The sequence below is a fragment of the Triplophysa rosa genome, linkage group LG16 (genome assembly GCF_024868665.1).
Source record: "Triplophysa rosa linkage group LG16, Trosa_1v2, whole genome shotgun sequence".
Classification (NCBI taxonomy): domain Eukaryota; kingdom Metazoa; phylum Chordata; class Actinopteri; order Cypriniformes; family Nemacheilidae; genus Triplophysa; species Triplophysa rosa.
Window position 1 is genome coordinate 10,246,647 of NC_079905.1, and position 12,365 is coordinate 10,259,011.

The window sequence follows — 12,365 nt, forward strand, 5'->3', positions numbered from 1 at the left end:
AGAGGCCAATCCCAACATAACACCGACTGTGACGTTATGGTCAGGATGTACGCCCCCAATGATGCATATACCCGCCCATGTTCTAGGCCAGCCGGACGTGTACAGCCGAATCATCGGAAGTTCTGCAGGTATTGGGAATAGGGTCGGACGATGTCTACAGTGAAACATCGTGCTGGACGATGACATCGTTGTCTTCTTTAAACAAGCCGCGACGTTATGAAGTGAGGCGCGTCTTCATTATACAGTGTGAGCTGGGCAGTTATCAAGTCAGGCGTGTGTCATCTGTACAGTGCGAGCTTCTCAGTTATAAACTCATGCGCATCTTTATACAACGCAAGCTGCACAGTTATAAAGGCAGGCATGTAGATATCACGAATTCTTAGGCACCTTAAAAAATGAATCCGAAAGTGCTTCTAGACCAGTGTTTCCATCTTGCGAAGTGGTCTATATCACCGAGTCTGCTCAGCCATTATTTATTTTAAAGTTTATTATAGTGATGTCATTGATAAGTGGTGTCATACACTTCACATACAAAAACAATGTAGGTCAGATGGGTCGTTACAATTTTCTCCTTTTTGACATAATAATCTCAACAGCCCAAAATCAGCAATGCAGATTATTTTTCAAAAAAACTAATTTTTATAAAGAATCTGAAAAAACTAAATTATCCTCCGCACAAAAGTTACAAAAAGAACGTTTTTGCTTTTTTTGCTCAGTGGCTAAAAATGACAAATCGTTAAAAAAACTCATTAAACTAGAATATCTTCCTGGGCAGACGGTCAAAATATACCTAAGGCAGGTGAAATAACTGATGACAGAAGCAAGATTTGTCTGCTCTTGTATAGCCTGCTTTCCTCTGTAGGGGTTATTTGGGTACTTTAGAACGGTTCGATACAAGATCTGACACCTCTGAACTGTCAGAGTATCCTTTACTGATTTGTAACTTACAGGCCTGCCGATTAGAAAAGTCAATTAGTTTGAGGAAGAGAGAGAAGTTGAGTTGTCAAGGAGGGGGGTGGAAAGAATACACTGACAAGAGAGGAGAGGACAAGACAGCTGAACTGCTTGATAACCTATTTTAACCAAGTTCAACAGAAAATATAACTAATAAGCACATGACACCCTTTTTGCCTTTTCTGTCTGTATCACCAACAATTTTACAAGTTGTCGGCAAATGATCTAAGACAACACTGACAACCAAGCAAAAGACACACGTGAGGAATTTAGAGCCCAAAACTTTGATTTAATTGACATGAAGCAAGTAAGATTCTTGAGTGTATTTTGCTTTGCTGCATTGCAGATTTTTCACTTGGCTGAGTATAATCCTCACTGTTATTTTACAATATTAAAAAGCATACTATATAACTTTAAAAAAGCCATTTTTTACAGTGCAGTTGAAAATGACTACTTTTGTGAAAGTAATTGCTGTGTGGAAGATCTGGTCAGGAGCAAAACATGGTACACTGCTGAGTTTACATTACTCAATAAACAGTTTGGGGAGCTACGGCTTAATTTAATGAATAGGAACAAGCAGAAGAGGATTAAAGTAGCATTAAAAACAGAGGGATTACAGAAAGAAGAGATCAAAACATACGTCCTCATTAAATATTTATAAAAACAACCAGAAAATCATTTCCGCTACTGATGGTAATGCTACTAAATGAACATCGCCTGCTTCCCTCTGTAGGGGTTATTTGGGTACTTTAGAATGGTTCGATACATTTCCAATGTCAGCCCTAACCAAGAACAAGCAGCAATCTATTTCAGCACTGTTCCGTGACCTCAGAAATCGAAGCGGGGGAAAACACAGAAAGGCAAACTCTACAAACTACATTGCACTTTGCTGTCAGCACAGCACCCCTTTCAATTACCTGCACAGGCTCCTTGACCACTGCTGTGTCGATTACTGCACCCCTGAAAGCCATTTCCTTTATACAGCGGCCGTAAAAAGTGTAAATGTAATGCTTATAAATCTAACCATCAAGGGATGAAATGAAGTAATGAAACTCCAGCTTAACTGCTAAAACTAATTTATGATTACACAGATGTAGAAGTCATGCAGTCGGTTCGGCAGTACGATACGAGGACGTTTAGGCACGCATCAGCAGAAAGATGAACCGCGGGTTCCAAAGAAAATCTGCCTTTTTCGTCAGGCAGGCAGTTGAATTCTTTCAGTAGTATCCTGTACCTTCTGCTTTTATACCCTTAGCATGATATTAAATATGATATTAATTCATATCTTTGCTTAGATTTACCATAAAAATATATGCATCATTAAATAAGAGAAATTAATATGCAAAACTGTATGAGACATCAATTAATGCTGACAAGACCAAACGCTGAGTAATGAAATTCATATATAATTGGATATCAATATTCGCTGAGAACATGGATTTTGTTTTAGCGATGTACTGGTAAAAATATATTTAAACTGAAAAAGATATTTGGAGGAAAACATAATACGGAAAACATATTTTTTTGCTGCATTATGGTTGATATGATGAGGCAGAAATAAAGAGATGCAAAAACAGATAACTCCGTTTTTTAATGTGTTATATTGTGTGAGTTAGCTGTATTTTTTTGTTAATAATACTAACAATACTAAAATATTATTATGATTATCATTATTTTTAACATTATTATATTAATCAAAACATTCCAACTGCAGTTTGATTGATATTAATTGGAATCCACAATAAAAAAACATGATTTTGAACAGAGTTATCTGTTTTGCAAGTGTTCTAAACTTCATACAAATTGTGTAGCATACCTGCAAGCCGAAAAACAGTATAAGCAATAAAATACAGACAATTTCACCAAAAAATGTGTTTAAACTCCTGTCTTGTTTTACAGATTTCAGATCGTTTTATTCAGTATATTGTATGTGAACCCATGACTTTAGTGTTGCTGGAACTGCGCTCAAAGGATGCTTGACTTGCCTGCTGCAGGAACTGCCTCCTCTTCTTTGTAGTGTTCATCGTGCCACAGAATGGTTAGGTGGTAACTGAGCATCACCTCCCACAATGCCTTGCAGAGGTCTGTTAGGCAGGGGATGTAGCTGTCTGGGGTAATGTGCTGTGGAAAAAGATCAAAGAAAAGAGCTGCTTAAGTCTCCCTGTATCAACTTCTACAAGTTGCTAAAGTTTCACCATGAGATGTGTGTGCGTTCAGACTGCATTCATTCACAGCAGAAAAGGCTGAGCGTAAGCAAAAGAAGCAGAAATTGATGACGGGCTTGTGATGTAAAATATGTCAGGGCTCTAGATATGAGACATATGAGAGCCGTGGTACTGGGACACTTTATCCTAAAGATAAAATAACAGCTACTGCAAATCAGAACTGAAACCAGATTGAACCAGAATGAAAGAGATATCTTGAACTTATGAAGATCATGAAGAGAGTGTACCTTTGTCTTTACCTTAAGTGAAATTTGTCCATATTTTCATGGAATAATGCAATAAAAATGGTTGTGTGCAATGAGAAATACTAATCTTACATTGTTGTTGAACAGTTTCCTCACTGTTCAGATACATAGCATTCTATAGACCTAATATATAATAAAATAAAATAAAAAAAATCTAACAAAATGTCTTAAAGGGATAGTTCACCTAAAAATGTAAATTCTGTCATCATTTACTCACCCTCTTGTCATTTCGAACCTGTATGACTTTCTTTCTTCCGCAGAACACAAAAGAAGATATTTTGAAGAATGTTGATAACCGAACAGCGGTGGCACCCATTGACTTCCATTGTATGGACACACAAAACCAATGCAAGTGAATGGCTGCCATCGCTGTTCGGTCAACAACATTTTCAAAATATCTTCTTTTGTGTTCTGCGGATAGTCATACAGGTTTGAAATGAGAAGAGGATGAGTACATGATGACAGAATTTACATTTTTGGGTGAACTATCACTTTAAAGGAACAGTTCACCTTCCCAAAAAAATCTGTCTTTATTTACTCACCCTCAAGTTCTCTATAAATTTCTTTGTTCTATTAAATACAAAAGAAGATATTTTGAAGAATGTAGGAAACAAACCGTCCTGGAGCACTTTTGACTACCATTGTATGTTTTCCTACTATGGTAGTCAATGGTGGCCAAGAAATGTTTGGTTACAAGCATTCTTCCAAATATCTTTCTCTGTGTTCATCAGAACAAAGAAATGTATACAGATTTGGAACAACTCAAGGGTGAGTAAATGAGGACAGAACTTTTTATTTTTGCGTAAACTCTCAAAGTTATTAAGAGTTATTGTTACTACATGTAATCCATGGGAAATGTAAGGGAGGTGAGGTAATGTGTGAGAGAAGTTTTCTCCTGTTTTCCTCATCAGTGCTGTTTAGGATGTCAGGATGTTAATAAGATATTCATGAGGTTAAGCACAGAGTCATCTGAGGTTTCTGTAAAAGAGAATTTTGTGTCAAGCTCAGTTGGGTTGCGCTGTATTTCAAACAAGTTCATGCAGCGCAACCGTTTGCACTGCGGTGCCTTTCAGGCCATAGAGATAATTCGTCCACGCTGTATAGTTTGAAAAGAAATTGTGATTTTGTCAAATATATAGCAATAGAAAATGGAATCACATACATACAGTATATACATACATACAGTATGCAAATTTAGCAACAAAAATGTATAACTTTTTTATTAGCTTAGTTTATTGAAAGTGTTTAAATAAATGAAATCTCTGCATGTCAGTGAAACTTAAATATCAGCTACTGACCCATCAGCATCAAGGACCAGAAACGCATTAACGGAAATTAAATTTTAGTCAATGGAACAAAGTCTTTCACCCTGCTAATTAATAACACGCAATGTATAAATCTGTATAATGAAGGTTTTAAATGTAATTTTGGCGTGTTGTATGATATTTTTTTCTTAAAGTTAAGATATGGCATTGTGCTTTTTCTCTCATAAGCCAAGTTGTGTAACGTTACGTTATGTTGCTGTATGTTCGATGCGACTGACTGAAATCTATTAAACTTATTGTTAAAAATAGTTATATAAAAGTTATATTAGGGTAACGTGGGCTTGTTTTGTGTGTTTTTGCCTGCGCAGTTTATTCAACTAAGATGGCATGAGGTTGAGTAATTTATTTGAGAACTTGGGTGAATTATTCCTTCATGTTTTCCTCTGTTATCCAATGTTATTTCCAGGTCTATGCAGAATTTAAAAGAATCACTGGAGGAATCTGCACTCAACTTTCCACAAAGCCTTGGAAGTCTGTGCTAAAGATCTGATCAGGATGTCTCAATCCAGAAGAGGTGATAGTCAAGATGAGTTAAATGCTATACTAACAAGCCTAACGTAGATAAGGAACACATGCACACTGTTCTCAAATAAATTCATTTGTATATTTTAACATGTTTTCTTTATTGTAGACCACAGATATAGCCATGCATCAATGGAGGGCAGCGAGTGATTTTCTCCGCAGGAATTCACAAACTCAAAATACCTGTTTTGCGTGTTTTTTTTTCAATAGGCCTTTTTTGTAGTTCAGCAAATAAGTTTGATGTTGTGTTTCAAATGATGTCTGTCAACAGAAGCACTTAATCATGTATGTTCAGTCTATATGAGAAGTGATTGTCGTGAATTAAAAGCTATGTATTGGTTTATTTGTGTGATTTACTTTTTGTGACTTGAAAGATTCCAGTTAATATTTGGGGTTGGAAACAACCCCAATGTGCAATTATTTATACTGTAAGTTCCATAGGTTTTTCTAGTTAAAATTCCCATATAATAAGAATTAATTGAAGTAACAGAGTGGGGTAAATACTTAAATTTTAATTGACAGAATATTTGCTGATTGTTTTCAAATATTAAACTAATTAAAAAACTTTAGTTGAAGTAACTATAAAACTAGTTGAGCAAGCACACTTTTTAATATTTGAGTCAAGTTTGGGCCAACTAAAAAATAACAATTCAAGTAACACTTTGGGGACAGAAATTCAGTGAACGTAAAATTTCTGTGGAACTAGTTACTAAACAATAATTAGTTGAAACAACTTGAAATTTTTACAGTGCCGTTACATCCGGCGTCATAGGGAACAATGGGGTTTCGCTTCAGGATGCACACAGGATTACGATCAATAACGTGAGTCTAATTATTCAAACACTTCGCCATACGACGACAACCAAAAAGGAGAAGCACTTCAGGCTATCCGTTTCAAGGTACATCAACATACATGGAAAAAAAGCAACGTGAACTCTTGCACTTACTAGAGGCATGACCACAGAGGCACTTAACAATGCTCACCCATAGTGCTGTCGGTTCGCCGAAATGTGAATGTTTTCTTACTAAACACATCCTTATCACTCGGTGAAAAATCCCTTTAGTGCTATGAGTGCGGAAGTGACCTAGCTGGCTGAGATTTTAGCAGAAGTACGTCATTGTCCCGTGTGCATACTGTATACCCCATTCCACTAAGATTTTTGTTCACTGAAGAAATATTACAAACAAGTTTATTAGTAACTACCAAACACACTCACTAAGGATTTGCCGGGGAACCCAGGACAATGTGACATTACAGTATGTCTCCTCAAATGTGCGTATGTGTCCTTAAATCAAGCCGAAGGCATTTGGAGGACAGTAAATCTGACATTGCAAATACACCAGAGATAATGATCGACCTGCTGTGGACCTTAATGAATATTTACCATGCGATCAATCCTTCAAAATCTCAGAGAATCTCATACATTCCTTGGAACGCTATAATTAGAAATAATACCATAGAGACAACAAAGCAAGCTCCGGTCAGGTCAGTCTGAGATGAGAGACTATATCAAGTCTAACTTTGTCGTCTGCGATATTGGAGTTCTTGGAAGACCTGACATACTCCCTTTGGCTGGTGAGATTTGCGGTCAGGAAACTTCAACATAAACTTTGCCGTGTCTGAGGGCACAACATTGCAGACTCATCCATACACATATTCATCAACACTGTCAGCAGTGAATCGCTAAAACTCTGTCTATGCCTTTTCTTTTAACCGAGTCTGGAAACTCTGCAAACTGCTGGGGCTGGTAAATTACGATCAGCTTGAGGCTCAACAAGACTGTTTTTGGAGGAACGGGAACGACACATAGCAACATGGCCTCCAGCTGTGGAAAAGCTAACACGTTTCCCCTTTAGGAACAATTTATGTATTATAGTCATCTCTTCTCCCTACACAATCGCTCGCAAATGGGTCCCATAAATTATGTACCGCTGCTTGTAACCTTTTAACTTCTGACTATTTATTGCCAAACATTTACCTAATCAACTTTATTGAGGCATTAGAAGGTAACTACGATTGAGGTCACAGTGTAAGAATTTTAAATATCTGAACAACATTTGTGAAGCAGATGGCACAGACATGTTGCCAGTATTTCGTCGCTGTCGGGCGGAAACCTCCTATGTCCAAATTTGGTCAATTTCATATTTCTTCACAAATCGATGCTATTGGTCAGTCCCCATATGGGTCTGTTATTTTTACAAATTGTTAACCAATCTATGTATAGTGTTGAAAATAGCTTGAGAGCAAATCTCTTAACTCCATTGGACACTTCAACTGTCTGAGAAGTCTCGTAACTCCACCTCTTCTTCACTCCGCGGGAGCTTCTCGGCATTACGTCTCCTGACTGAAAGTTTTTTAGACAATAATGAGTGAAAATAGTTAGGTTAGATACATTTGAGTGGGCCTGTTTTGTTAAAAATCGATAGCTGTAATGCTTCGGTGCAGAAGGAAGCCCGTGAGCCACGAAGGTAAGTTTGCGAGCAGATTCGGCTAATTTCCCCTATTAGACAGCCTAGTCAGCTCATCGTTTTTTGTATTACATCACTTATAGTTCTTAAACCTTTAAAATAGAGTTTAGGAAGATGTATGTTACCACAGTCGTTAGCTTTGGTTCACGATTGAAGCCTTTTCTCTTGTCAAGAGGCTCAACGCGACCGCCGACTTTATTTGCGTGCAGATTAATTTCAGCCTATATTAGACAGCCTGTTTAACATTTTATTTTGGTATTGCATCACTCATAGCTCTTAACGTTTAAAATAGAGTTTAGGAAGATGTATGTAACCACAATCATTAGCTTTCATTAGCTCTTAAAGCCTCGTCTCTTGTCAAAAGACTCAACGCGACCGCAGACTTTGATGAACACTGCTGGCAGCAGCGACGTCTGTGTCCGTACCATTCTTATCAATGACAGCGTAATCTCGTATCTCCCTACTCCCAAGTCATAAACCTTGTATCTCCGATTAAACATGGTTTTGGGGAAATGTTGTGTTAATGTTGGTACACAACAGTATATGATAGCAATATAAGGTATAATACCAACTTTAACGATACAATGTTTAATAACTAAAAAAATATGCAGTTTTTTTAATTTCCTGAAAAATAATGGTTTTGGAGATACGAGGATTCCGCCCGACAGCGACGATATGTTTCTGGTCTTTGGGAGAAAACAAAAAAGACATTTAATAGCATTGTGATTCATTTTTAAAAGGATAGTTTACCCCAAAATGAATATTGTTATACAGCATGTAGAATATAGTTTACAAAAACTAAAGCTATAATTGCTTTATTGACTTATCACTAAACCTTTGTTTCTAGAGTAAATTAGAACGACTTGGAAACGTAAACCAAGGTTATTACAGTTTACCAAAACTAAAATGAAATATTTCTGTTTAATGAAATCAAATAAAATATTGGCTTAAAATTTATTTTAAAAAGTTTTCAATTCAACTTAAATAAGAAATACTGCCTGAGGAGTAAATTGAAATAAGTTTGAAATAAGGCACAAAAATGATCAACTGAAAAATAAATACAAACTAAAATTAAATTAAATGAAACCCATATAGCAACATACAAAATAAACAAATAATAACAAAATGACAAAAGCACAGTATATAAATATAAACTAAATTATCATGAAACAAAATTAAAATCTATTTATAAATTTGATAATAAAATGACCATAAAACTGAAAACAAAACATTTTTCATAAATACTATTTATTACAAATTACTATTTTTTAATTTTTTATTATTATAAAAATTTGTACATTCCAATTATCTAAACATTCTTCTTTCAAGTTCTGAAAAAGGGTGTCCTTGCATTACTATGCTTATATATTTTCATTATGTAATCAGTGGCATGAAATATTCATAATTCTGAAAACTTCTATTATTGTTGTTTTATGACAACAATATCACCAAACAAAAAGTAGGTCCCGTAACAGACCTACCTATTCACTAGGAGTTAAAACGTGTTTAGAATAACCTAAAAAATGACCCTGTATTGAAAAAAGACATGAGAGTGGCTAAACCATGACAAAATGTTTTTCTTTTGGGTGAACATTACTCATAAGTCAGAGGAAACTTTTTCATGTAAAAACAAGCAAATGCGATTCCAAGTAAAGCCTCAATGATCTATCTATACCCTAGGCATTTCCCTCCATTTTAGGAGAAGGCTGCTCAAGAAAATCATTCTGAATCTCCCATCCAGTGCTCGTGCAGCCCATTGAGAATAAAAAAAAACAAATAATCAAATGAATAAAACACACAGTCACTCTTATTGTATTCACACCCTCGAACACAATGCGACCTGATCCTGAGTGGCTGTGATAAATCTAATTAAGCCCGTGCTACACACAGAAAAAGCTCTGGGCATTCGGAGGTGATTCATCACTTACAGTAATACTGCAGTAACAGATAAATAAGCTCATATTGAAACCATCCCACACAACTCATTACAGTAGAGCGTCTGCAACTAATGCAATGAACTGTGCAGGAAGTATTACAGGGAAGAAAAGGTGTAACACTGCCGAAATGGGCCGAAAGCAATGATTTTATGAGCCGTTTGTCTCACTTGAAGTTGATTGATGGTTTAAAGAAGCTTCATCCCTAGTTTAAATAAAGCTGTACAGCTGGCAACTTTGAGTGAGGAGAGATTCTCATGTACCAGCGCAGCATCTCGGATTAGCACTGATCCAACCGTTATCGGATAGGAAGATGTGCAATATTTTCATTGATGTCTAATGACTCCTGTAGGTGAGCAGAAGGAGAAGTCAGCTATCTCATTCAAACAATCAATTCCCCATTCTCCCCAGATGACTTCCTACTATGGGGTTCGAGATGAGGCATTGTTGCCTGGCAACAAGAAATGTCTAAATGTCTTCCTAATCTCAAAGGAGACAGATTAGACAGCCAAGAATAGGTATGTATGTCACCCCATGAGGAAACCTCAGTGATTCAGATATGTGGACAGAACAGTAAGATACAATTTGACTGAGGTCTATAAACGATTGACCGTGAGCCTAGTAAAGTGCCAGAAACCAATAAAAACAGAAAAATAAAAAGGAAGGTACAAACACAAATCTAAAAGGGCACGGGTGGCATTCATTTTTAATGGGCACTATAATGTATGTGTGGCTGTGATGGATGAACTTCCAGCTAAGCTCGCACCTTCATTCACCCGCATGCATGGCTGAGTAAAGACCCGGCCAGCATAGGTGGCCACCATTCAGAACACAGGCGAATCACGCCCACGCCCAAATATGAGTGTGGTATTATCCTTGAAAGTGCAATGGAAGGAAAACAAAGTAGAAAACAGTGTTGCTGCAGTCAGCAGGCTGGAAATGCGTCAAGTCAGCAAATCTGTGCCGCGTCTTCTCAATCAAAAGCAAACAGAAATCACACTCCAGATGGTCCACTCAAGTTCACTCGGAGCTCTCTAGTTCCTCTGGGACTGGATGTGAGGGCCGGATGACACCGTCCATGTGATACTGGAAATGTCACACGGGCATTACTGTATATATGGTCCATTTTTTAATATAGTACAGTAACTGTTGAATGGAGAGTTTCAAAAATAAAAATTCTGTCATCATTTACTCACCCTCTTGTCATTTCAAACCAGCATGACTTTCTTTCTTCTGCAGAACATAAAAGAAGATATTTTGAAGAATGTTGGTTACCGAACAACAGTGGTACGCAATGACTTCTGTATGGACACAAAAACCAATGCAAGTCAATTGGTTCCGCGGTTGTTCGGTGACCAACATTCTTCAAAATATCTTATTGTGTGTTCTGCAGAAGAATGAAAGTTATACAGGTTTGAAATGACAAGGTGCGTAAATGATGACAGAATTTTTTAACTTACGTTAAAAAAATGGAACCTTATTTTAACCCGGTTTGTTAAACAAACTTCAAACACTGTCTTCATGTGATCAAATTTAAATGATCACTATAACATACAAAATAAAGACTAACATCCAGAATTATTATATCATCAATAATAAAGTGCTGGCTGAGTGTTTTTCAGGCACTGGCATTATTAGATACTGTGACAGATGTGGGCTAAGCGTTTAGATGAGAAGTCAGGCCGAGTTAAATCAGCTCTGTACATCACTTATAGCTAAGGAACAGATATTTAAGTCCTGATCTAACCACTTAAAAAAAACGCCAGATGTCACTCAGACTGTCTCTTCCAAGACTTGATGGGACGCAGTGGACATGGAACAGTTACATGCAATGCTTTTACTTCCATGTGATGTGCAGATCAGATCCGTGGAAAGAACATTAGTAAATGCTAACAATAAGCAATAGAGGGTATGCACGTGTCGTCACTTTCCCACGTGAACACGCTGGAACGCTCCCGGTTGAGTGGTAAAACTGGGCAAAATGAATGGTTATAATATCAGGATACGCAATTCAGCGCAACATTTGAGTGTCCAAGAACACTTTTTTTTGTAAGTCGTGAGGTAGTCGTAAGGATCACCGTCGAGTCCAGATGCTTGTAATTTCAGCAAATAATTGCGTGTTTTAGTCCCGGTTTCTTTGTCTCTCCTATTGAATGCAGCCATTTTGCTGAGTGTTTTACCACTCAAGGGAATGTGTCCCGGCGTGTTCACGTGGGAAAGTGACATCAATGCATACCCTCTTTATATCTTTTTAGCATTTATTAATCTCTGTTAATATTAGTTAGTGGCAATTCAATTGTTCATGTCAGTTCATTGTGCATAAACTAATGATAACATTTAGCCTACAACTTTTGATTTACAAAATGCATTAGAAAATGCTGAATAAACATGAACTTAGATTAATAAATGCTGTAGTATTGTTCACTGTCAGTTCATATGTTAGCTACCGCATTAACTAATGTTAACATAAACAAGCTTATTGTCAAGTGTTACCAAATACCCACTTTGGAAAAAAGCACCGGGAAAATGAATATCTATAAATGTAAATGTTCGACCAGCTGTTATAGTATGTAGTTAATTTTCACCTGTCATACTAAATACTGTACTAAAACTCTCATTAGTGTACAGCTGTATATCTTCTAGTCTGTAACTTAGATGGAGCTTATAAAGTCTTTGAAATAGATCTCATAC

The 12,365-nt window shown here is 36.7% G+C and overlaps 1 protein-coding gene across 2 annotated transcripts in view; it reads right to left on the reverse strand.

Annotated features, from left to right (window-relative positions):
• vps50 (VPS50 EARP/GARPII complex subunit) overlaps positions 1 to 12,365 on the reverse strand; it is a 132,660-nt gene that overhangs the window by 77,582 nt on the left and 42,713 nt on the right. For both annotated transcript variants that reach the window (XM_057354235.1, XM_057354236.1), the window contains one exon: positions 2,940 to 3,075. In XM_057354235.1, coding sequence (XP_057210218.1) covers positions 2,940 to 3,075 — 136 coding nt within the window. The remainder of the gene's footprint in view (positions 1 to 2,939; positions 3,076 to 12,365) is intronic.